A 26,255-nucleotide genomic window follows, 5' to 3' on the forward strand; every position below is an offset into this window, starting at 1 on the left:
CTGCACCAACCCCAGCACCCTACACGGTGCACTGTGCACAGCAGGCCGCAGTAAACATCTTGCAGCATTATTATTTAGCAGGATCATTTCCCACCTGTGCTCCATTTTTAGTCTATAAGGTGCTTGCAAAGCTTCTGGAGCCTTTTCCAATTCTGCTCTTCCCACCTTCCAGGGGAGGGAACTTGGGCTCAGAGAGGGCAGCTGATGCATATGGGGTACATTAGGACCAGAGGTAGCTTTTGGAGACGCCATGTCTCACACAGCCTTTTCTACCCTACAAAGCAGTAAGAAAAATCACGTCTTAAGTCAACAGGCCAGCACTGTGACGTCTTTCCCTTTCCAAACGCTGTATCTCATGGGAGAAAAGTTTATTACTATTCCTGTGACAATGATGAGCAATCAGAGGATACTTTGCACACACAGAACTCTGCTCCACCATTCACGTAAATGCCGTTAGTATCCAAACTTGTTTAAAATCTAAACTTCTTAAAAGTTTCTCAAAAACCCAAATGGTGTTTATAATCACACCCCTGGGTGCTGACTAGAGAGGTGGTAACTCCTGGAACCACTCAGTTACAGACCTCAGGCTCGGGAGCAGAGAAATCAAGGGCCAGCGTCTGTGGCCAACATCTGGTGAGGCTGGGCAGATGGCGCACACCTGTAATTCTAGCACTTGGGAGACTGAGGCAGGAGGATTGCTGCAAATTCAAGGGCAGCCTGGGCTACACAGTGAGACTGTCTCAAAACCAAACCATCTGGTGAGGACACTGCCAGCGCCTGCCTTGTAGGAGCCAAAGTGCCTGTGCTTAGGGGCCCTGGCCTCTGAGGACCATGGTTCAGAAATGGACCGGCCGAAACTTCCAGAGTGGAAGGAGTGAGCAGACCACTGCAACTGTTCCTAGGAGGGCCTCAGCCCGTTCCTGGCCCACAGGTCTCTGTGCAGCCCGAGAGTGCTCTGCACCAGGGGCCAGGGACTGGTTTGCGCTCACAGGACTGCTTTGATTTAGAAATAGGACACACACTGCTTAAATACTTTTATTATTTTGTAAAAATTATTTGGACATTGATAGCTCTGCAAAATACTTCTCCCGTCCCAAACCCTCAAACCCTTTCTATGCCCTCCTTAAAGAAACAGAATGCTCGGAGTTTGCGCCCATTCAAACCTAATTTTAAAAAAACATTTTTAAAATCAAGTATTATTTTTCTTTCCCAGAACTTGTTAGTAATTTTAAACCACGCAACATACTTAATGGCATTTCTTTCTTAAAAACTAGCTTATCAGACTATTTTATGAGGAAAAAAATTAATTCAAGGCCTTAGAGAATTTAAACTCCCTGCTTCTGAAAGCAAAAGACATTGGAAACCCGGCTGCTTGCCTGGAGTTTGTGATTTCAGCATCATCAACAGAACCAGCACAGACGGATGTTCTGCTCCACATTAGGCATTGTCTAGTTACGTTTGGACTGCAGCTGAAACCCTATACGAACTTTAAAAGGGTCAGTGGGTGGATGGGAGAAGTCCAGGGCATAAGAGGGACAAGGCGGGGGCCGGCAGGGTGGAAGCCTTCTAAGTAATGGGGTAAGAGCCAAATCCCTAAGGACCCCGCCTCGAAGCAGGCTTGTGTGGGGTGGAGGAAGACAGTGAGAAATCTGCAAGCTGTGCGTCTAACGATGAATACAAACATCAACCAAGGATATTGCACATAGGATCAGAGGCATGTAAACCACTAAGAAAGTTCAGGAAAGAACAAATACACATGGAGATGATTTCCCAAAGGCCCTTCAGGGACAAAGGGAAAAGAGTTGGTATTGATTTTGGGAGTTGCTAAGAGGAGCTGGAAAAATGCTTAGCCCCATCCCTCTGCTCAGTGGGCAGATTTACGCCAATTAATCTTTCTCACACACCTGCCTGAAGGATCTGGTGAAGGTATCACGTCTTCACTTATTCTAGTACATCTGGTGCACTTCACTACCCAGCTGAGGAGAGAAGGACCCCTGTCACCGACACCAGCAGCACCTGCACGCATCCCTCCTTGCACACTGGTGCACCACTCGGTGCACACACCCCAGCCACAGCTCTGGAGGAGGCGGGCAAATGCCACTGCCCCCTGGCACTCTGGGAGAGCAGAGCTGAGAAGGGGATACGAGTGCCACCCGGGGAAAGCCAGCCCAGCTACACGCCCCCACTACTACACCCCTCAGCCCGATGGAGCAAGGGTGAGCATCTCACGAGTGTGAACCACAGTCTGACCGCAGCCAGAATTTGCTGCTTTTTTTTAAAAGACAGGGTCTCACTAAGCTGCCTGAGCTCCCACATGCTGGGACTACAGGCACGTGTTACTGCGCCCAGCTCGAGTTCTGAGGGTGAGAAAATATTTTCAATGCATCTCTGGCGATGGATGTGCATTATTTCCCACCAAAGTTATCAGTGTGATTTTTTTTTTAAGGTTCTGAAGCCCTGCCCTCACTGAATGGGTAGGCTGTACCTCTGCACAGTCTCTGGACTACAAAATTTAAATGTCACAAGTACCCATTGGCTACTTCCCTGAATTCTGCTCTTTAACACGTTCCTGCCAGTGTGAACCACTGGTGGTACAAGCGTGACTGTCACATTGGGCAGCTTGTACGTCTGGTGGCAGAAGCGGGAGTCATGCGTGGGACAACCATGCATGTACCACTGGTGGTTCAAGCCACCCAGCAGTGAGACATGCAAATTACGGCCCCACTGTGAACGTGTTAAGGGTTCCCCTAACATTCAGACTCAGTAACTACAGTACATGTCGTGAAAAGCTAAGTCACTTCTTGAGAATAAAAATCATTCCCCAGCACTCATTTCACCAAAGGGCTTTGTATTTTCTTACACGGCCCACGGACATAGAACATGCAGGCTGTTCTGCTCCTGTTGTTACAACGCTATCTGCCTTTTTTTGTGTGTGTGTGGATGGAACCCAAGGTCCCACGCATGCTAGGCAAGTGCTCTACCACTGAGATATACCCCCAGCCCCATGCTATCTTGTTTTTAAAGCTTTTCGTACGTTCAGACTAAGTCTTGTAAACCACCACAAAATGCCAATTCCCCAAAGCCCTGCCCATATTTGTGGGCTACAACTGGTGCCAACCTATTAAGCTTCTAAACATTTAGAAAAATGAAAGCAAAGAAAACCAACAAACATACACACGTGCACGTGCACGCACGCACACTCACACACACACGCACTTTGGCACGTGAGCCTCAAGTTATTTGAGTGTGTTCATATTTCCCATCCCTCATCCCATCCTGGCGTTTCAGCCCCTGTCTCTGGAGAATGAAGACCCCTCCCACCTTGTGGAAAAGGTCATCACAAAGCATGTTGTCTTGAGTAGCAAAAGGAGCAGGGACAAATTCTAAACTGGCCCCAAAAACAGTTCTTGTGTTTAGCACTATAATTTATGTGATGCTGCAAAACTTTTGTACCAGGATGACTTATTTCAAAACTGCTGGTTGATTAAATATACATATACATATACATATAAAAATTACTAAGTCAACATTTGCTGTTTTCAATGTGAAAACGATAAAATGTAATTCTGAATAATTGTGCATTTGCCATAAGGTCCTCATTAAAGGGACCATAAAAATAATTTTGTAATTAAAAAAAACTCTTATTTTTAAGTTTAGTATTGCCCTCAAGTTCAAAAGTTTGGAGCAAAAGTACTGAGCATACAGGTTTGATATCTGTTCCTGCCAGGGATCTGGAAGCCTTAAATTTAGTGATCCCCCTGCAGGCCAGGAACCTGACAGCCACATATAGCCCTGCGAAGTTAATGGTGGAGGGCTCAACAGCGCCCACGGGACGAAGACCGACGAGGCCCACCGGGTCCCGCCTTGTTTCACTGGTGGCAGAGGCAGCTGCAGCTGGCCAGCTTCTTGCACAGAGCTCTGGGGGCACAGAGGTGCGGGGGCTCAGAGGTGCTGGGGCTCTGCCTTTTCTTGGGTTACTGGACAAACAGCGGGGGAGGGTAAGGGTCTGGGTGGGGACCACTGAGCACCAAGGCTGAGGGTGACCCAGGAGCTAACCTTCTGCTCGGCTGGAAGCAGGGCCGAGGAAGGAATGGGCATTTCCGCGATGCAGAAGTGAGCTGTGCAGGAAGGAAAAGTGCATTTAAGGTAGCCTGGAAACACAACGGCCGGACTGTCGCAGAGTCGGAGGAGGAAGACGGCCTCCGCCTGCTCCGCCGGCCGGCCGCTCTCCTTGGACTCTGGGTTAACATTCATGCTTTCCGATGCGAGTCTGCTCATGAAGAAACAGGAACACAATTCTCCTGGTTCTGGCAGGTGCACAACTCTCTTGGCAAAGCTCTCTGCTGCCAAGTTCAGTTTTATTTGGTTGGTGTTCTAGGCCGATGTCACCGGAATTCATAGATGGGAGCACTGTGTTCGGGAACATGGGTCAGGTTGAGGGACTGATACCTGCAGTGAGAGAAGAGACAGACTGGGAGGTTGCTGGCTGGTGCCTACTAAGCAAAGGGTGCTAGAGAATTCCCAAGCCAGAGCAGCCAGTAAATCACACTCAGACTGAAATGCTAATTCTTTTTTGGGGCGGAGGGTAAGGGAACGGGGTCTCACTATGTGCACAGACGGGCCTTAAGCTCCCAGGCTCAGCCGGGTGAGGTGGTGCACACCTGTAATCCCAGTAATTGGGAGGCCAAGGTGGGAGGACTGCTGCAAATTCAAGGCCAGCCTGAACTGTATAGTGAGAACCTGTTACAAACAAAAAATAAAGGAAGAGAAGAGAAGAGAAGAGAAGAGAAGAGAAGAGAAGAGAAGAGAAAAGAGAAGAGAAGAGAAGAGAAAACTCCTAGGCTCAAGCAGTCCTCTTGCCTCAGCCTTCCAAGTAGCTGGGATTAAGGATGTGTGCTACTCTGCCTCTCTGCTAATTCATTTTATACTTCTCCAGTGCACACAGTTTCATTTTTTTTTTCTTTTTCTTTTTTTGTTAATCTTCCTGAACCATAAATAAGATGAATTGTTTTTACATATTCTGTGCTATTCACGGAGCAACTATCGTATGTCTTATAGAAACAGGACTCTGATGAGCTCTGGGAGAAGATGCAGCCTGCAGCCTGCCACCCCCCCCACCCCCCTCCCCCGCTGCTCAGCCTCTCCCCTTGCAGTGCTCTGGCTGAATCTACAGAACACCAGGCTGCAGTGTCCTAAGAGCTTCATGGGTAACAGGAATATCCTAATTTCACAGCATCCGAAAAGAGGATGGGACAAGTAACTTCACCTCTCTCCCTAAACCTTATCCTGCAACTCATGTCCATGTTCGCACTTCCCAAGGTGTGGCATTAAGACTGCAGCACAAGAGAGAGATCTTAGTTTGCATTCCCCCAGCCAGCAGGTGCTCCAAGGAGTCACACAGGAGGGAGAGAAAGGTGGACAGTTCACACACGGGGATGACAGGCCCTGCAGATTCAGCCAGTGGCGGAAAAGGTTAGTTCTCCTTTATTTGTTTTACAAAGCAATGAGGAAGAACAAAGGAAAAGAAGTTTATTTCTTATTTTAAAAATAGGTTGGGGATATAGCTCAATGGTACAGCACTTGCCATATGGTATTGCGTGCCTGACAGCACTCCCCAAAAAAACATCATGAAAGGAATAAACATATGCATTGGCCATCAGGAATTTGCAGACTGAAACTACAACGAAATACTACTTCATGCCCTCTTGGGCAGCTACAACTATAAAGATATAATAACAAGTGTTGGGAGGATGTGGAGAAATTCAAACTCTCAAACACTGCTGTGAGAATATACAATGGTGCAGCCCCTGTGGAAGAGTGGCGGCTCCTCAGAATGTGAAACATAGAATCACCGTATGACCCAGCAACTTCACTTCTAGGTGTGGCTCTGAAGAACATGAAAGCAGGAACTAAGAAACTTGTACACCCATGCCTGTGGCGCGTTATTCACCAAAGCCAAAAGGTGGAAACTACCCAGGTGCCCATTAACTAATAAACAGGTAAATAACATGTTGTATACACATCAGTGGGAACTTACTTGGTAATAAAAGTGAAGTTCTGATATATATGATAACATGGATGAACCCTAAAAATATTATGTTAAGCCAAAGATGGCAGGGATAAAGGTCATATGTTGTATTATGCCATTTATACAAAATATCCGGAATAGGCAAATCTTTTTTTTTTTTCAGGCAAATCTATGTATGTTGCAAAAGAGGATTAGTGGTTACCTAAAACTGGGAGGAGAGGGGTAGGATGATGGTTAGAATGAGCTTTCCTCTTGTAGTGACAGAAATATTCTAGGCTGGGTGTATGAGTCAATGGTAGAGTGCTTGCCAAGCATGTGTAAGGCCTTGAGTTTGATTCTCGGCATTGCAAAAAAAAAAAAAAAAATCCAAAGTAAGTATTAACATTCTACAGACCACTGACATACACTTTAAATGAGTGAATTGTATGGAATGCAACAATATCTCGATAAAATTGCCATTTAATAAAAAGGATTATGAAAATTATAAAAATTCACTTGAAAACAGAACAATTATTCAGTTTACTACTGTATTATGGCTATAGGGTTGGGTCTCCCCAAGTCATCAAAGAATGAAAAATTTGAAAGGAAATAAAGTGTTTCTACCTTCAGATAGGAAATCAGGTGTTTTATGACATGGTTCCCGCCCAGGTACAGCAAATTGCTTAAATAAGCACCAAGGAGGCCAGCAAAAGGCGGCAATCTGTAAGCACTTAAGGTTGCCTCCTGTCTTTTACTGGGGATAAACACTGGGCAGGACTGTCCACATGGCCCCAGCATCTGACTACAGTTAGGTACACATGGGATGAGTGTTGCCTGCTAACAGCAAAATTCACACGGTCCCCTACAGGATTAAATTATATTTTAGTGACTGATTAAATTTAGGGGGAATGAATGCAGAATGAGTAATATGGAGATAAGCTTTACTGAAAGTACTGGACTGCTTGTGAATATTTATAGGAGTACTCAGGGGTAAAAAGTTTGCCTAGCAGGGGTACCAGGCCCTAAGTAGTTCCACCCCTAGAACTACCAAAAAAATAAAATTAAATTAATAAAAAGAAGAAAGAAGAAAGAAAAAAGGAGGATGAAGAGTAGGAAAAGGAGAAGAAGAGAAGGATGAGGAGGAGGAGGAGGAGGAGGGGGAAGAGCAGGAGGAAGGGGAAGAGGAGGAGGAGGGGGAAGAGGAGGAGAAGGAGGAGCAGAAGGAACAGAAGGAGGAGGAGGAGGAGGAGAATGCTTTACCCAATACTTCATTTACTCTGCTCTATAGATAGGAATGAGCCCCTATTCTGAGCAAATGAGGTGATTTACATAGGGTCTCACCACCCAAATAAAACCAGAAACTCTGCAGAGGAAGGCTAAGAGGTTTTTTTGGGTTTGACTGGCTAAATGAAAGCCAGAGGGGCAGCCAGCCTCAGCTACAGACCCTGGCCGCTGGAGTCCTTACCATTCTGAACTCCGATGGTAGTAGTAGCCCTCTATGGAAGCAGCTGACTTTTGAAAGCAGATGTAATAGAAGCCAGCAAAGGAAGCACCGCTGATGTCTTTGATCGTGTGATCTGGAACCAGGAACTGCTCCTGCGCACATAAGGGATTGGTCAGGAACACATCTGTTCTTGGAACACACCCGGGGCCTCCCTGGTAAGCATCAGGAGAGTCTAAGGGCCACTTGAGAAAAAAATATATATAACCACATGGTCTTATCCAGACTTGCGGGGCAGCAGTGATCCTCTGGGTATCAGCCTGACGTTCAGATAGCACCCATGTGATATGGAAGCATTCTACAAATTAAAGTGGCACACTGTTACGAGCTAACCAGGACCAGCAACTCAGAGAAGCCACTCTCCCAAGCATCTAATATGTAAGCCAATACTTGCCTACTTGCCCATCTACCTTTCAGAGACTACACACAGAACGACCTAGGAAGAGTAAGTTTCTGCACCAGTTCCCAGAGGCTACTACTGAACTCTTGATTCCCTCTAGGAGAGCAAACCCCTTCTACTGGTCTGTGGACTGTCCTATGGGATGCCCAATTGCCAGGATCCCCAAGACACCCCCTCCAAAAGCTCTACACCTCCTCAAAGCAATCAGAATGGTTGCTTTGCCAGGTATGGCAGGCAGAGTGGCAAATTCTCCACCAGAGCTGGCACTAAGCATTACAGGCAGTATATTTGCTCCTATTCTCTGGAGAGACGAGATCAGAAGCCTTAGGGCCTCAGGAGATCAATCAAAGGGCCACCTGAGATACCCTGAGAAATGCTCTGGAGACAGACAACTTCACTGCTTTTTTTCTAATGGTACTGAGGGGCAAACCTAAGGCACTGAGCATGCTAGGCAAATGGTCTACCACTAAGCTACACCCATGGCCCCCAAAACTGTTTTTTAAATCACTTCTCTTCCCCTTATTTAACCTCAAAAATTATAGTTTTAAATTAAATTTAATTTAGAGCTGGTGGTGTGGCTAAGTGATACAGCTCTTGTTTGCCTACTATGTGTAAGATCCTGGGTTTGATCTTCAACACTGGAAAAAAATTAATTAAAAAAACAGAACAAGATACTTCCTTTAAACCGGGTATGGTGGCACATGCCTCTAACCCCAGAACTGGGAGGCTGAGGCAGAAGGATCCTTGCAAGTTTGAGACCGGCATGGGCTACAACATGAGCTCAAGGCCAGCCTGAACTGACATGAGCTCAAGGCCAGCCTGAACTGCACAGCGAGACCCTGCCTCAAAAAGACAAAACCAAAGCAAAACTTGGGGCTGGGGATGTAGCTCAGCAGCACAAGCACCTGCCTGGCAAGCACACGGTCCTGAGTACGATTCCTGATACCAAAAAGAAAAAAGACAACAAAAAAAAAAGATTAAAAAACAAAAAAACTTCCTTTAAAGGTTTAGTTGGCATGCTTTCCATAGGAGGCAAGGTGAGAGGATAAGGCACCTGGCAAGGGTATCCTGAAGAAGGGATGATCCTGACCCCTAAGTAATGAGCTATACAAAGGAAAAGATGGGGAATGACTGCTCTAGATGATTTGTCTTAATGAAAGCAGGCACGATTTCATGCTAAAACCGATTTTTTCCTACTGATTGGGCACTGTGGTTTGAAGGTGGGTGAAAGTTCACTTGAGAAATCCATTCCATGATTTGCTATCCTGTAGTTATGAACACCATGCTATCAGAGCAGGGAGCTCAAAGGGCTCCTCAGGCAAAGGCCAAGCCATGGAGTTCTCTGAGGGCTGGTGAGGGGAAGAACCACATTCCATTCCTGATCCTTCATTTCCTGAGCTAGGGGAAGCAGAAGGCCCTGGAGAAAGGATGTGGTAGAGAAGACCAGTCATTCTGATGGCATTTCAGCCTGTACTGGGAATAGGGTGCAGTGGGTGACTAAGTTCAGAGAAAGTTGTCCAGAACCCACTTAACATGTGGATGATTCGTGGCTGGGTGTGGCGGCACATGCCTGTAATCCCAGCATTTGGAAAGCTGAGGCAGGAGGATCACTGGGAGTTCAAGGCCAGCCTGAGCTACAAAGTGAGTTCAAGGCCAGCCTGAACCGCATACAGAAACCCTGATTCAAAAAGATCAAAAACAAAAACAAAAACAAAAACAAAAAACCCCAGCCAACCAACCAACCAACCAACCAACCAAAAACCACACAAAAAAAGCCAGGTATGATGGCGCACTCCTGTAATCCTAGCACTTGGGAGGCAGATGGAAGAGGACTGCTACGAGTTCAAGTCCAGCCTGGGCAACATAGTGAGATCAAGGCCATCCTGAACTATATAGCAAGACCCTGTCTCAAAAACAAAAAACAAAAAAAAAAACTAAAAATAAAAAACAAACCCAAAAAACCATTTGGATGATTCAATATGGAGGTTCAAAGGGACTCGGGTGGAAGCGGACGGGGGAAAGACGCAAACAACACTTTCACGGTGCGCACGTGGGCACAGCTTCACCTGCTGACCACAGGGCAGCGTAAGCAGACAAGCCAGCTGGGACTCTGGAGCTACGCCTGCTCTGAACAGGTGTGCAGAGATCCTGCCATGAGGCTGCACTGTGACAAACAGGGGACACAGGGAGCCCAGGCTGGGAGGTGTACAGATGTGCAGGGTGCATTACAGGAGTCGGCATGTGGGAGTCTCAAAGACGGCCTGGGCAGACCTTACCTTCCACCTCATGAAGACATAATCCCCGTTCTTCAGCTCTTCATAATCAAAGTCATCTGAATTAAATGATTTTGCATACTGGTAAAAAGCCAGGAACTTGCCCTAAAAGGGAAATACAGAGTAGGAGAACTGATCAACTGAGGGAGTGACTGGAGTCAGAATTCATGGCTCCTAACAGGAGCAGCAGTTGCTGAGTGGATGCAGACCTGCATCTGAGGTGTGTGACAGGACTCAGGCGGAGGCACCTCTGAACCATGCCTGTCCAGTGAACAGAACGCAGAAATAGGCCAAAAGGTAGGAACAGATGCAATCCCATGGCCCTTTCACTACACACCTCACTACAAACTCATGAAAGCCAAGAATAATGAGAAGAGCTCGGTAAGGAGCAAAAAGAGCCACGGAGAACCACATAGAAAGAACCTGTCTAGACGCAGAGGAAAGGGACTTGTAAAGCTTGTTTTCTGGTATAGTAAGGGGTTTGGGCCAGCTACTTGGGTAGAAGTAGGTAATATACAGCTAAGTTAAAGGAGACTTGTGCCAGGTATGACTGTACACACCTGTAATCCCAGCACGTGGAAGGCTGAAGCAAAGAGTTAGGGGCCAGCCTGCGCTACACAGTGAGTTCAAAGCCAGTCTGAACCACAGAGTGAGATGAGACCCTGTCTCAAAAAACCAAGAAGCAGACTAGAAGCTGAGCATGGTGGTATGTACCTGTAGTTCCAGATACACAGAACGCTGAAAAAGTAGAATCACTTGAGCCCAGGGAGATTGAGGTCAGTTAGTTTGTGCAACATAGGAAGACCTCATTTAGAAACGAAACAAAAAACCCAACAGAAATAGGCTACAAAACTGCATCTTATGATCCCATTTTTGTACAAAGACAAAAGAAAGTATATGGCTAGCCCTCAATATCTGCAGAAAATTGATTTCAGGATCCTTCACATAAAATGGTATTTGCATTTAATCTACACATATCCTCCCATATATTTTAAATCATCTTTAGATTACCTATAATATCTAACGTAATATAAATGCTATGTATATAAGTTGTTATACTGTATTATTTAGGAAATAATGACCAAAAAAAAGGGCATACATCAGGGTGTGGTGGCACATGCCTATAATCCCAGCGCTCTGGTAGGCTGAGGCAGGAGGTCTGCAAGTTTGAGCCCAGCCTGAGCAACTCAGTGACTTGGCAAGACCTTCTCTCAAAAATTAAAAGTAAAATATAGGCTGGGGATATAGCTTAGGACAATGACCCCTTGGTTCAATCCCTAGTACCACCCCCTAAACCCCCCACAAAAAAAGTCTCTCTATATATTTAATACAGATGCCAATTTTCCCCCAAATACTTTTGATTTGTGGTTGGCTGAATTCATGAATTCAGAAACCACACATACAGAGGGCCAACTATATATAACTAAGAGAGATTCCGGAAAAGGTTGATAATGGTTTTAGCTTTAAGACATTATCATTTTACACTATTTTTCCCCTCTAGTTTTTTCTGTCATTTCACATAGTTTTAAATAAGCATGTATTAATTTTATTAAAAAACAAAAAATAGTGATGGAAGTTTAAGGTGGTGGATATATTAATTATCCTGAGTTAATCATTACCCAATGCATACATGAGCCAAAATGTCACACTGGGGTTGGGGTGTAGCTCAGTGGTAGAGCTTTTGCCTAGCATGTATGAGACCCTGGGTCCCAACCCCAACACCACACACACATGCACACACATACACACACAAAACATCGAACCTCATGAATATGTATAAACATTTGGTTTCAGTCAAAATATTAAAATTAATTCATCTTTAAAAATCAGGCCCTTGGTTCAATTCACCACACATACACATAAAATCAAGATATATACATATATTGGGGGGGTGCTTTTGAGACCAGGTCTCACCATGCAGTTCAAGTTGCTGATTATTTCTCCTTCAAAGGAGGTCGTAAGGGTTGGTTAGGCCTATGGTAATAAGCAAATATCAAAATGAGATGTTGAACAACAGTCCTTTTGGGAGTGTATGTCTGTGTGTTTGTGCACTTACGTGCAACACTTGGGATGGAATTCAGGGCCTCCTACATACTAAGTAATTGCTGTACCACTAACCAGCTCACTTTAACCTTTTCAAAAGGAAGAATCAAGCAGTGAATGACAGTGAGCCTATTTTTTCACCCATGTTCAGGCTAGGTCCAAACTTGCAGCTATCCTTCTGCCTCAGCCTTCCAAGTGCTGTGATTACAGGCTTGCGCCACCATGCCTGGCTAAGATATAGAGATATTAACTCACAAATTTTACACACATGTATTCTAAATAGACTACATATAAAGAATCTTGATTTTATAGTACCACCATGATTCCAACTTTAAATATCACTCAAGAAAATTTGAGGGTGTAATGCCATGTCTCTGATTCTAGTTTACAATGGAAAATGATACCAGAGGTGAAGACTGTCACACAGTCTGAGCCTCAATCAAATGGCGTGCAGTATGGAGCTCCAGGAGTCCCACACAGGGATCTGGGTCTCCTCCATGAGTTGAGACAGTCATGGGAAATGCTGAGGTCTGAACAGCAGCTCGAAGTGCTGGAGAGGGAAACGTCCTCGGGGCCAGCTCCCTCACCCTCTCACCCTCCACTTGGCATGCTGAGCTCACAGGCAGCACCTTCATCCTTCTTTGTTTTTCTTTAAAGCACTGTAGTACAGGCTGGCCTTAAGCTCACTATGTAGCCCAGGCCGGCCTGGGCCTCCTGAGCACTGGGATTACAGGCGTGCACCACCACTCCCTCATCCCTCTTGCATCCCAAGCATTTCAATCCAGTCTAATGAAGGCCAGAGTCCCGATATCGTCCAGTGCTCTATGGGAAGCCAGCGGGAAAATTAGGAGATGATGCCTCCAGGTATTAATCTGCAGGTATCCTTGCCTAACACCAACTTGTCATTTGGCCTCACAGGCTTTGTCTTTTGCAGGGTCAACTTGACGTGGCAAACAAAGCTGCATGGTTCACTATGAAGAAGAATTTTACACCAGCGTTGCCCAGGACAGGAAGGAGCCACTTGATGCAGCACATGTGGTGGGGGCAGGGGTGAGCACCAGGAGCCTTCTGACTGATTCCGACACTGTCAGGAGCCACTGGGCCGCCCCAACCTTTTGCTACTTGATCTCGTTTATTCTCTTGTATTATGAAGACACACGAATGACTGTCTACATTTTGGTGTATATTTGCTGTTACAGATAAAAAAAATGTTTTTAAAAGCTCAAATTTATTTTTTTAATTTTTATTTTTGGTACTGGGAATTGAACTCATGCCCTCACGCTTGCCAGGCAGGCGCTGTGCTGCTGAGCTATATCTCTGGCCCTAAAAGCTCAAATTTAAATTTAACTGAAAGGGGCTGGGGATTTAGCTCAGCGGCACAGTGCCTGCCTGGCAAGCGCAAGGTCGTGAGTTTGATTCCCAGTACTGGGAAAAAAAAAAAAAAAAAAACAAAAAAAAATAAATAAATAAATAAATTTAACTGAAACTCAGTATTTTCAAAACATTAACAAGCACAGCAACAATCCATAGCCAAGCTGACTCAGACAAGTGTCTGCAGCAGGAGCTCTCACACAGACCGTGGTGCTGGAATCCTGAGGGTTTAGAAAGCCTAGCACAAGGGGTAACAGGAACGATGAGCTCCTAAACCTTCATGGACACAGCTGCTTTAGAGAGATGCGGCACTTCTCTATGCTGAACAAAAATTCACTGTCACCATGGTCAGCTAAGCCAAAAGCTGCTATGTTAGGTTGAGAAATAGATTTCTAAAGACATAAGAAGCAGGGTGTGATGGTGCATGCCTGTAATCCCAGCACTCGGGAGGCTGAGGCGGGAGGATCATTGTGAGTTCGAGACTGGCCTGGACTATAAAGTGAGCTCCAGGTCAGTCTGAACTGCAGAGTGAGACCCTGTCTCAAAAAAGACAAAAACAAAACAAATAAAGACATGACTTGGGTGACAATCAAGGAAAAGACCCCAGGACAGTAACTCTTAAGTTGTCTTGAAGTATTCACTACTAAGAAATGAGAATACTCCATTCTTGACAGCTGAAAAGAGGGGCACCCGGAGTTTGCAGTGGTTTCTAGATGGTACTGTGATAGGCAGAAAAGAGGTGACTCAGGTCCTGCCCGCCTTGGGTCTCTGTGAGCAGTATTTCCATTTAAGGCCAATCCACGTTCAGGGCATGAGTTTCCCGAGCAGAGGTGACTAGGAAGGGACAGTGGACAGACAAACGGGAAGGGTGGGACACTGCTAAGATTCTGAAAGCCACGCAAGTTGTGAGTGGAACTCAGGGAGCTGCTATCACTAGGTAGCTACCTGCTACTTAGAAGGAGGGTCAGGAAACCTGTGAACTCACTTCAGAAGGAAGACATAAACTGGGCGTGGCGGCACACACCTATAATCCCAGCACTTGGGAAAGTGAGGCAGGAAGATGGCCACAAGTTCAGGGCCACCCTGGGCTATACAGTGAGTCCAAGGCCAGCCTGAACTACAAAGCAAAACCCTGTCTCAAAAAAACCAAAACAAAACAGAAGACAGAGCAATGGAGGTTTACGTGTAGGAAATAACCTCCCTTTGGCTGCAGAGTCCTGAATAACACCCAGTAGGGACGAAGCCCCTGGTTCTTGCACTTCTCGGTTCCCCAGAAGTCCTGGATACCCACAGCATGGCGGACCCCACTCACCCAGTGCTTCCGGTCAACATCTTCATCTGCATCCCACTTGCGAGTTAAAAAAGGGTGCTTTTTGCTGATTATTTCTCCTTCAAAGAAGGTCGTAAGGGTTGGATACTCCTATGGTAAAAAGCAAACATCAACATGAGATGTTGAGCAACAGTCTTCTTGGGAGTGTGTGCCTGTGTGTGTGTTCGTGCACTTACGTGCAACACTTGGGATGGAATTCAGGGCCTCCTGCATACTAAGTAATTGCTGTACCACTAACCAGCTCACTTTAACCTTTTCAAAAGGAAGAATCAAGCTTACTTTAACTTCTCCCTAAGACTCTGAGACAAAGCCGATCACACCGCTAACAGTCCAAACCAGAGTCAGACCCAGGCTGTGGAAATAAATCTGAATTTAGATTGTTTGGATAATGGAAAGTCTCTTCAACTCTGAGGACTCTGCCAGAGCAGAGAACCCTTCTTTGGTCTAAGCTGGTTTCTCAAAAGCAATCTGGATGATTTCAACCACCAGTGAACTCTACATATTCTAGCATACAAAGCAAATCACAACCTAGGGGCTGGGGATTTAGCTCAGAGGCACAGCGCCTGCCTGGCAAGCGCAACATTGTGAGTTTGATTCCTGATACCGGAAAAAACCAAAAAGCCAAAACAAAAACAAAAACAAAAAACAATTCACAACCTAGTAGACTGTACTTTCTAAGGAGAACATCCAATGATACCCTAAAACCACAATGTTGACAGCCAAGTCTCCCTCAAAACTCACACCAGCTCACAGGCTTTCAAACTATAGCCCCTTTATATCTGTCCCTTTTATACCAAATCTTGAAGTTTCCAGGGTTGGAAAAAAAATTGGTGGGGAGTGTAGAAATACTTTGCATGTACTACTGACACATTTAATTCTATTCTATGAATTATGAACAATTTATGTGAGAGAAATATGTAAATCATGTCTGCAATGTAAAATCTCAACCGTTAAAATATATATATGCTGCTTTTAAAAAAAAGCTGTTATTTGCTGCTTGGAATGCTACTAACTTTATTTGCTATTTGTTCATGTGCCAATAAACAGTACCAAAGATTTAGAGAAAAATTAATGGGAGAAAAACTTAACACCATTAAAAAGTCTACCTTTGCCAGGTGTAGTGGTGCATGCCTGTAATTACCAGCACTTGGGAGGCTGAGGCAGGAGGATCACTGCGAGTTCAAGGCCAGCTTATTCTACATAGTGAGTTCAGGCCAGCCTGAACTACATAGTGAGAGCTTGTCTCAAAAAAAACCCAACCAAACAAACAAGCAAAACAAAACAAAACAAAACAAAACAAAACAAGTCTACCTTTTATTTGCATATTTAGTCAAAACCAACCAACCAACCAAATGATCCCTCACTTGCCCAAGGCCTTGGGTTTTTCAAGAACATGGTACCAGTGACCGGCCTAAAACACTAAGAAAACACTAAGTGCACAGGACTACAGAGGTCCTACTTTCTCCTCTAGACTCTGTGTAACCACCTTTCCCCTCCCTGCCCCTAGAATTGGGGATGGAAGCCATGGGTGCTCTACCACGGAGCTACAACTCCAGCCCTTTTTATATTTTAATTTGAGACAGACTCTGAGTTGCCTAGGCTGGCTTCAAACTTCTGATCCTCCTGCCTCAACCTCTGGAGTAGCTAAGATTGTAAATCCTGGGGATGGTACTCAGGGTCTTACAGATGTTAGGCAAGTACACTGCCACTGAGCCGTTATCCTCAGTCCAACGTAAGCACATCATACTTTGCATCAAACATTTAAAACAGACCCATCCTGATGGCTCTGCCCCTGCTCCCAGTTTGGCCTGCACATGGCTCAGGACTTTCCTGAGAGGTACTGCCTCAGTATCCTCTGGCTCAGGGCTCTCGGAAACAAAACCCTGCCACCAAGACTGAGGTAACTAAAGAGGCCTACTTTTTTTCTTTTTAAAATCTATATATGCTTAGTATTGACATTTTTTTCTTTCTTTTCTTTTCTTTTCTTTTTTTTTGCAGTACTAGGGATTAAACCCAGGGCCTTCTCACTGAGCTACACTCTCAGTCGTGTATGTATGTAAGTATTACTTATTTGAGATAGGATAGTCACTAAGTTGCTAAATTTCCCAGGCTGGGCTTGAACGTTCAGTCTTCTCGCTTCAGCCTCCCAGAGTTCTGGGTAGGTGTGTGCCATCATGCTTGGCAAAAAGCCTGCTTTATATCACCGCCTCTGAGCTCTACCTCCAACCCCTTGTTTTGTTAACGATGAACTTCAAAATATAATGAATGTAATACTCCTCGAACCAACAACCCCCCTTAGCTTAACGGCACTGCTAGATCTGCATAAAGATGTTTATATATACAGAGTGAAAAAAAATAAGAAAAACCTCTTTGAAACCTAATTTTTAAGTCATAAGCTAAATTATACTAATCTGTATTTAGGAAGGATACTCAGAGAAAGTTTTATGAAAGCCAGTATCTGACTTGAAATTTTAAACTAGAAGCTATGTACATTGTTTTCCTGAGTTTTGAGTTTTAATCATTTTTCAGAACTCCTGCCAAAGGGATAGAAGAACAAAGTTGTCCTAATACAACTGGAATACTCACGGTTTAAACCACTAGCTTTCGGGGCTGGGGATTTAGCTCAGCGGCAAAGCGCTTGCCTGGCAAGCGCAAGGTCATGAGTTCGGTTCCCGGTCCGGAGAAAAACCAAAAACTAAACCACTAGCTTTCCCAAGGAATGATTCTGCACTGCCTTCTCTCCAAAGTATTTTAGGCAGTATATCTGGGTGACCAGAAGGTACCTCACACTCCTAGAATTAATAAAATAAATGCCTAAGGGGCTGGGGATTTAGCTCAGTGGCACAGTGCCTGCCTGGCAAGCGCGAGGTCGTGAGTTTGATTCCCAGTACTGGGAAAAAACCAAAATAAATAAATAAATAAATTAAATTAAATTAAATAAATGCCTAGTGAATAAGGTTCCGTATGTACAGAAATCACCAAGATAAAATACTTCTCAGGGCTGGCACAAGAAACTCAAGCCCTTGATTACAGCACAGTTAAGTTGGAGATAATTACATGGCAGCAGAAGGAAAGATATTAGAAAAATGAGCCAGAGGGGCAGAGTTCTAGCCAGCCAGCACTCCCCACCCTTGATGCTCACTGTCCCCGGGGAACACTGGCTTCAGCCACTGAAGTCATCAACGAGTTCCTCTCACTGACTCCAGGCTCACCCCGAACTGTCCAGTGAAGGCTACCTTGGCTTTTCATGCAGACCTGTCTTCTGAGAAGTGCACATCCATGTGGCCAGGAAGTCAGTGGGAACTTCTGGAATAGGCACTAACCTTATTCTGAGAGTGAACACGCACATCTGTTCATATGTCGGTCCCTTGTGAGTTTGGCTACGGTGACCTGTCTCCCTGTTTTCAAACAAATCTAGCACAACTTTACGGAGCTTTAAGTCCACCCGAGGACTCAGTGCAGCGCTCGACCGTGAGTCCCCAAGGCTGGGCTCCCAGATACCAGCCAACCGCGGAGCTCCTGAGAAAGGACCCCTCTGCCAGCCCAGAAATACAGCACAAAGAGAGTGCTATTTAACACCTATTTCTTATAGCTCTGGAATTTCATGCTTAAAAGCACACAGACTTTAAAGCTGTGCTTTGTGAATGTGAGGCAAGTTATCTCCAGCTTCATCTCTAACAGTCCACATTGAACTCGTGAGGATGACAACTATTTGACTAAAGCCCAAACCACTTGCACAGTTTAATTAAAATAGATTACACGTTTGCTATTTTAACAGTTCTGAGAAAGCAAAGACAAATCACACAGGTATAAAATTCATTCAAAGATTCATAATGGTTTTGTGCACTTTACTATCTACAAGAACCATACGCTAGATATATGATTTTAAATCACATCGAATAGTTGTACGACTCTGTGGATACACCAAGAACGAATGAATTATACTATTTATTTATTTGTATTTGGTGTTGGAGATGGAACCCAAGGCCTCTCGCTTGCTAGGCAAGTGCTTTGCCACTGAGCTACATTCCCCCCACCCATACTTTAAATGGGTGAATCATATTGATCTCTATCTCAATAAAGCTCCTTTATTTAAAATAAAGAATTCTAATTATTTCGAGACCTGGGCAGGACTTAGGGATCCCAGGAAACACTGAGCTTTAACTAAATGCCTGGCAGCAGCATCCCTGAGCCCATGTTGGCCTGCGGTGGACACCTCTGGGGAGGACATGTGTCCACAAAGGCCACTCTACCTGCAGCCCACGAATAGGACAGGAGCACGAGTCTCCACGGTTTTGTGAGGAGCCCAGGACTCCCGCAGGCTAGCCCCTCCTCAAGGAAGCCCCATTGCTATCATACCTCAGCGGGGGTTCCCTTAGTAAGGGCAACCTGTTCCCAATCATTGGCATTTCTGCACACCGTTTCAAGATTTCTAATGCTACTTGCCATTTCTGCGCAGCTTCCTACAACCCAAATGACAGGCTTTGGAGTCAGTGTTAGCATTCCAATGCGTTACACGTTTTGCTGGTTTCCTTAAGAAGTTAAATGTTTATACTCTGCACTCCATTAACAAATGCATTTGGATGCCTTAAAAGTCGAGCATATTATGCTTTACTATGTTTTCTCCTACAACAAACCCAAAGGTTAGAACCCTTTATTTTTGCTATCATTTTCTATCCTTACCTGACTGGATATGTCTCTACAGGTGAAGATAATTTCTGTCTCAACAATGATGTTCACAGGAACCCTCACTCTAGCTTCTAATACAGAAAAGTAGGAGGGCAGGGGGCATGGTTCGGGGGTACAGCACTTGCCTAGCATGGACAAGACCCTGGCTCTTTTTATCATCATCATCATCATCATCATCATCATCACCATCATTATTTTTATTTTGAGACAAGGTCTAAGTGGCCCATGCTAGCTTTGAACTTGTGATCCTCCTGCCTCAGCCTCTTGAGTAGCTGGGATTACAGACATGTGCCATCACAACTAGCCACAGCATATTTTTAATTCTCATTTTACAGACGAGGAAACTGAAATGAAGAGAAATTAAAGGGCACAGAACTGACCTAAATGTGTCTTGGCTCCATCGAGCATAGCCCAATCTGACTGGGGTCATTAAGAATATCGGCAGTGATAAAAGGCCACAGGATGCTGCAGCAGAGTCACACCCAGGGCAGAGCTGAGGCCAGTTCAGTCCCCTCCCGCCTCTTCCTGTTTACCACCAATGAAACAGGGATGCTCCCTTTTGCTTTCTAAATCTCAGGAGTTCAGAGATCTGAAGAGCTGGGTCCAAGGTAGGAAAATCCTCTTACACACACCACCAAGTTGGAAACCAGTCATTTTTCACTGTTCTGATGAACTACGGGGTGTAACGAACTTCTTATATAATTGATGCTTATCTCAGTCTGTTATCTTAGGGTAAGTGAGGAGGCCATATTGTTTTTTTTTTTCGTCTTTTTGAGACAGGGTCTTGCTATGCAGTTCAGACTGGCTTTGAGCTCACTGCTGGTCTAAAACTAGCAACGATCCTCCTGCCTCAGCTTCCCAGAGTGCTGGGATTACAGGCATGCACCACCATGCCCGGCTCGAGGAGACCATATTCTTACCTACATTTTTTATCTCACAAGAGGGTTAACATCCAAGCCAATAGTATTGGTCACACTGTGACATATTGATACTTCTTTTTAGATTTGTGAAGGGGAAAGGTGTAGCTCAGTGGCAGAATGCATGCTTAGCACGCATGAGGCCCTAGGTTCCATCCACAAAAATCTTTGTGCCTGTGCTACCTGCAAAGAGAGGACACATCAAAACTGCAAGATTTATCCTTCCGACATAACAATGCTTAAAACATCATGGAATTGCCTGTCCTCAACTCTATAGGACTGCGGCGTGGACCACCTGCTTCCTGGTTCAGGCTTACGTGATGTGTGCTTACCTCAGTAAGGCCTTTAATCTTCAGGTACCCACAAAGGTAAGAGTTCCCCGTGTCCACGTGCTGAAAAGAAGACACACAAACTGTTACACGTGGATGAGCTCACTGGGGGTACTGTGGAAATCCTGCAAGGCCAGGCTGGGTCAGGAGGGCTCAGCCCAAGGTTCTCTCAGCCTCGGGCCTTCACAGGTCCTCCTTGTACACAGCCTGCTCCGATGATGCAGACTATCCCAGGACCCTCAACTGCTTTCACCTGTGTAGTCTGACGCCGACGTTCCTTTCTGGAACAGTGAGCCCACTCAAACCTCACTTTTTGTACTGTCTTCTACACACATCTCCCACTCATCTGTAGACTGTGTGCACTGTTGGACACGAGGTCTCTCCTCCACCTGCACACACGGTGATATCCCTCACCCCAGGGTTGATTTTCTTATTAACACGTTTCTAGGCCACTTCTGTTTTCCTGCTATTCAATCACTGGTCTAAGAACCTAATGCCCTCTTATTTATACTACACAGCGTCACGCACGGTCTTTGTGAAATGAGCACAATATTCAAGAACAGCATTTTATGAAGACTTATGTGGTACAAATTTTACTCATGAACTAAAATACCAACCAAAACTCTGACTACATTGTGAAATGTCTGCTCCGTCCACTTCATGTACAGACGCTTGTATTTTTTAGTGAAGAGTCAGGAGCTGAAAATAGGAATAACAGGCACAGTAGATTTTGAGGTTTAGCAGCCACCAATTATTGGTTGCCAAGGCACTGCCGATGCCTACAACCAATGTCCTCTTTTTCCACACTGGTAGGGCTGGATTTTCTTCTGGCACCTACCCTGTCGTGTAAGATGTGGTCAACTTTGATGCATTTCAGGCAAGCACAGACCTCCAATTCCTTGGGAGTCATTGGTTTAGAGGGGAGTGACCCAGTTCTGGCCAATGAGGTATGTGTGTGAATCTCCTGGGTGTTCCAGGGACGGATCTCTGGTGTTTGAAGAGGCACAAAAAGAAAAAATGGCCCTTTTCCTTCCTCTGGCAGTGGGCAGTATCTGCATGTAGTATCCAGTCCCAAGTCAGCTATCAGAAAATCAGGAGAAATAGGCAAGGAAATGCTAAGAATGGCAGGCCAGAAAGATGGAAGGAAGTGGGACCCTCACAGGCCCCTTAACTACCAACCTAGAACCACTTCACCTTTAGACTCCTTGTAATATGAGGTGATAGGTACGATTACTTTGTAAGCTATTTTGAAATGTAAAATATGGTTCCTTACAGATGAAACCATAGTCACTAGTACCTGTCCCCCAAATCTATAGACATCCTGCATAGGCAGTTTCCAAGTCCATGATCTGAAGTGAATTCATGTCATGAACTCAGAAACTCTGTCTACTAACCTATGAACTAAAGCCAAAAAAAAAAAAAAAAAAAATTCAGTGGTACCTGCAGCACACAGATTTTTTATGTTAAGTGAGGTCTCATTTCAGGAAACTAGAAAGGTTTTGCGGCATTTATTAGATTTGGAAACTCAACTACTCCAGTTACACCATAAATCAAATACTAAGGCAGTGCTTAAAAGCTGTAATGAACTTAGTCAGCCAGATGATGTCAGCACCAAAGAAATCTGGCTTCCATGAAGCTAAAGCTTGGTGCTAGTGACGAGGGTATTCCATGCAAAAACTGCCAAAGTATTTTAGATGTCCTCATCTGCTGACCTTGGCATCGGACATTATGGAAAACAGCTGATCCACACTAACATGGCTCAGCAAAGAACTTTTATTAAAGGACACATAGTTCTAACCTGAGGCCTTAAATTTCATGTATGCAATTCTCATTGAATTCAATGAAGTTTGGGGTTTCACAGTTCCCAGAAAGGGTATCAGATAGCAGGCATACTTGCTAATAAGATTAAAAATTGAACTGTAAATTGGCTTGAATTTGCATGGATTATCACATACTCAAGAATCAGAATTTCTGTTTGGCCTATGTTCAACCATCTCTTACATCCTGCCCAAACTGATCTTGATGTTAGCTGAACTCAAATTACCCGGCATTGCACACAGCTTTAAGCAAACGAGGGGCCAGCATCTCAATGAGAGAGATAGGGCAAACGTTTTAGCAAGAGGTCTCACAGCACAGCTGTGTCCAACAGCTGCTCTTTTTAATATTCCTTTCACAGGGACCCAGGCATCACTCTGCTGGTGGGTTCTAGGGTGGTAGAAGGGGAAGGAGAAGTCAAAGTAACAGGGTTGGGGGGGAGGCCCAGTCAAAACCCCACAAAGGTTTGAGAAATTCTTTACACCTAAATCTCAAAGCAGAAAGTGTCAAAAAGCACATGAAAATATGCACATCAAGAAAAGATGCACCAGGGAAATTCAAATTAGCAACTACAATAAGATACTACTTCACACCCACCAAAATGGCTACGAACAAAAGATGAACCACAGCAAGTGCTCGCAAGAATATGGAAAAGTTGGAACCCTGATATGTTGCTGGTGGAAATGTAAAATGAAGCAATCACTTTAGAAATCACTGGTAGTCGAGTGATATGTTGAACACAGAGTTATCATATAACCCAGCAATTCTATTATCTGTCTTCCCATGAAAAGTGAAAGCGCATATCCACGTAAAAACCTGCATATAAGCTGGGCATTGTATGTGCCTGGAGTCCCAGCATTCAGGAGGCCGAGGTAGGCATAAGCCCATGTGTTCAAGGTCAGCCTCAGCAATGCAAAAAGACCCCATCTTAAAAAAACACACAAATGTTCACAGTATTACTCATAATAGCCAAAATGTGGCAAAAAAGCCCAAATGTCCATAAACTGATCAAAGTGCTGTATATCCAGACAATGCAACGATAAAAAGGAATGATATAGATAAATCTTGAAAACACTATGCTTATTCAAAGAAGCCAGTCACAAAAGGTCAAGTACTATATGCTTTTATTTACATAAAATAGCCAGATTGGGGAAATTATTTTAAAAAAGAAAAAATAGTAGTAGTTGTCTAGGATTGGAGGTGGGTGACAGCTACAGGATATTAAAGTTTCTTTTGGGGGTGATCAAAATGTTCTAAAATTGGGTTACGGTGATGCCAACTCTACGAATACAATACAAACTACTGACGTATGCACCTTGAACAGGTATACTCTGGGAGACTGAGGCAGGACAGAAAGTTGGGCAATTTACTAACTTAATGAGACCCTGTCTCAAAAAAAAGGGCTGAGGATGTAGCTGAGGGCAAAGGCTCATTCAATCCCCAGTACGACACACAAAAATAAACAGTATGATATGTGAGTTACACCTCAATAAATGTGCTTAAAAGGAAAGAGAGGAAGGAAGCTGAGTTATGAAAGACAAGAGAAATAATCTAAGAAAAGGGAGTCGAACAAACTAGTCGTAGCTGAAAAACCAGATGATGGGCCAACTTACATGCCTTTGACTAGTTGCAATGACGAATGAGGAGCTCACCTATCCAGATGGAGGGCAGCATTCCTTGCCATGACTCCCTCGCTCCCCAAATCAGACTTAAGTGGCTTCCAGCCATTGGCCACGTTTCTGCTCTGGGCCGCCTGACACCTACCAGACGTGATCCAACTTAATCACTGCTTCTGCTGGTTCACAAGGAGAGTACCTGACAACAGTTCAGAAATAACACACTAATGACACAAGAGAGAGGTTGCAGTAACCAAGGCAGACTTCCCTTTAACACCTAACTACCCTACTCCATCAGAACAGGTACAAATTCAGGACAATTCCAAACATGACTGACCCAGGGATCTCAGTTCTAGAATTTTATGAATAGTTCAATTAAAAAACAAACCTAACCTTTACGTTAGATTCTCACATTTTAAGCAAAAAAAGAGTATCACCACATAGAGTTCTAAGGATTGAACTATCTTAGCCATAGTAGTTTTTCAGTTGCAATAAATATGTCATAGTTTATAGAGCAATGATAGAGTTAAGGTGAGGGTGCAGCTTTCCTAATCAAAACCAGAGAAAACACCCCACAAACCCGTGAGAAAAAAGGGACTTCAGTGTGCTCTCCACTTAACAGAAAGAACGGATCACTCCCATTGGCGTGGAGGAGGAGACTTACTTGTTCATAAGAGAGTAATATTTAAAGTAAAAAAGATAAAAGGATGATCATGAAGAACAAGCACAGGGTACATTTCACTCTTACACAGGGGAGCAGAGAGGCACCATAGAGGACTTCTAAGCTTCTAGAAGGCCTTTCTACACATGGTGTTTGGAGGAACTTTGGGGAACAGCCTAGGAAGTAGTGTCAGAAAAATGGGCAAAAGGAACGGGAAAGCGGGTCCAAAGGCAGGGAAGGTTAAAAACTGAGGAACAGTTTGGTGGGGAAGGCAGATACAAAGGAACGTCCACCGCCAATTTCCTTCGGCTGCAAAAAAGGGTGAACTGTGCTACCATTTGAGTGACAGAAATGAAGGCCCCAACAGGTAGTTGCAAAGCGGATCAGAGACTGGCAGGAGGTACTCAGAAATCCAGGTCAAACGGGGAGGTCAATGGACACAAAATGAAACTGGGTAAGCGAGATTTCCCAGAATACGGGTATCAGAGACTGGGAGGAAGCCCTGAGCCTGTGTAGATAAAAGTTAACAAAACTGAAAGAAGAACGCTTTGATCCAGTAATAAGCTAGAAGAAGGTATAGGGTGGGGAAGGCTAGGAAGAGGCCGGGGAGACTTGGAGCCCAGGGGAAGTGGGCCACAGTGCAGGGAAGGGAGACGAGAAGCCTGGGGCGGGAGGGCCGGGGTGGAGGCAGCTGGGCTCCTGGACCAGAGACTGCAGCAAGCGGTGGTACTGGGGGCGGGGGGCCCAGGAAACGGGACACTAATAGACCAGGAGAAGCTCCACTCTGCGGCACCCGGGGTACAAGGACCTGGTTTTCGGGAGGAGGCAGAGCCGGAGGTGTGCGGGCAGTATGTTCCTAAATCTTAGCAGGCTGATCAGCCTCCCCGGAGGAGGGAGGCCCAGGGGCCGAGGGCAGGGTCACGTTCAGGTCTGGGAGAACGTGAAGCGGACCCGCTCACAGGGAGGGTCCCGAGTCTGGAGAAACCAACGGCGAGTTCTTCAGGTCTGAGAGGGGGCGACTGTCGGGAGGAGGGAGGACTGGTGTAGGGGCACAGGTCCTGGGTGGATGAGCCCAGGCCAACGCACGGCCAGTGGTGGGGAGGGGAGCTTCCGGATCCCGGGCGGACCGGTCGGGGGTTTCAAGTCCGGAACAGTACTCGGGGCTGGCCAGGGGCCGGCCGCGGCAGGCGCCAGGTCCGAGGGCCAGGTCAGGGCTGGGGCTCCGCGAGTGTGAGGCACCGGCTGGGCAGGTCCCGGGTGGGAGGCGCCGGTGCGGGAGGCCGCGGCAGCGAGGGCCCGATCC

General features: G+C 45.3%; 1 protein-coding gene across 1 annotated transcript; it reads right to left on the reverse strand.

Annotated features, from left to right (window-relative positions):
* Nucleotides 1–1,019: 1,019 nt before the first annotated feature.
* Nucleotides 1,020–20,923, reverse strand: Gid4 (GID complex subunit 4 homolog; the record flags this gene model as incomplete). The annotated part of the gene is given in 5 exon segments (XM_013503218.1): nucleotides 1,020–4,449; nucleotides 7,473–7,603; nucleotides 10,185–10,286; nucleotides 14,908–15,015; nucleotides 20,864–20,923. Coding segments are annotated over 5 exon segments (465 nt in total), but the record flags the coding sequence as incomplete, so codon positions are not given.
* Between the last annotated feature and the right edge of the window lie 5,332 nt (nucleotides 20,924–26,255).

The sequence above is a fragment of the Chinchilla lanigera genome, unplaced genomic scaffold (assembly GCF_000276665.1).
Source record: "Chinchilla lanigera isolate Chin_1 unplaced genomic scaffold, ChiLan1.0 scaffold00077, whole genome shotgun sequence".
Taxonomy (NCBI): domain Eukaryota; kingdom Metazoa; phylum Chordata; class Mammalia; order Rodentia; family Chinchillidae; genus Chinchilla; species Chinchilla lanigera.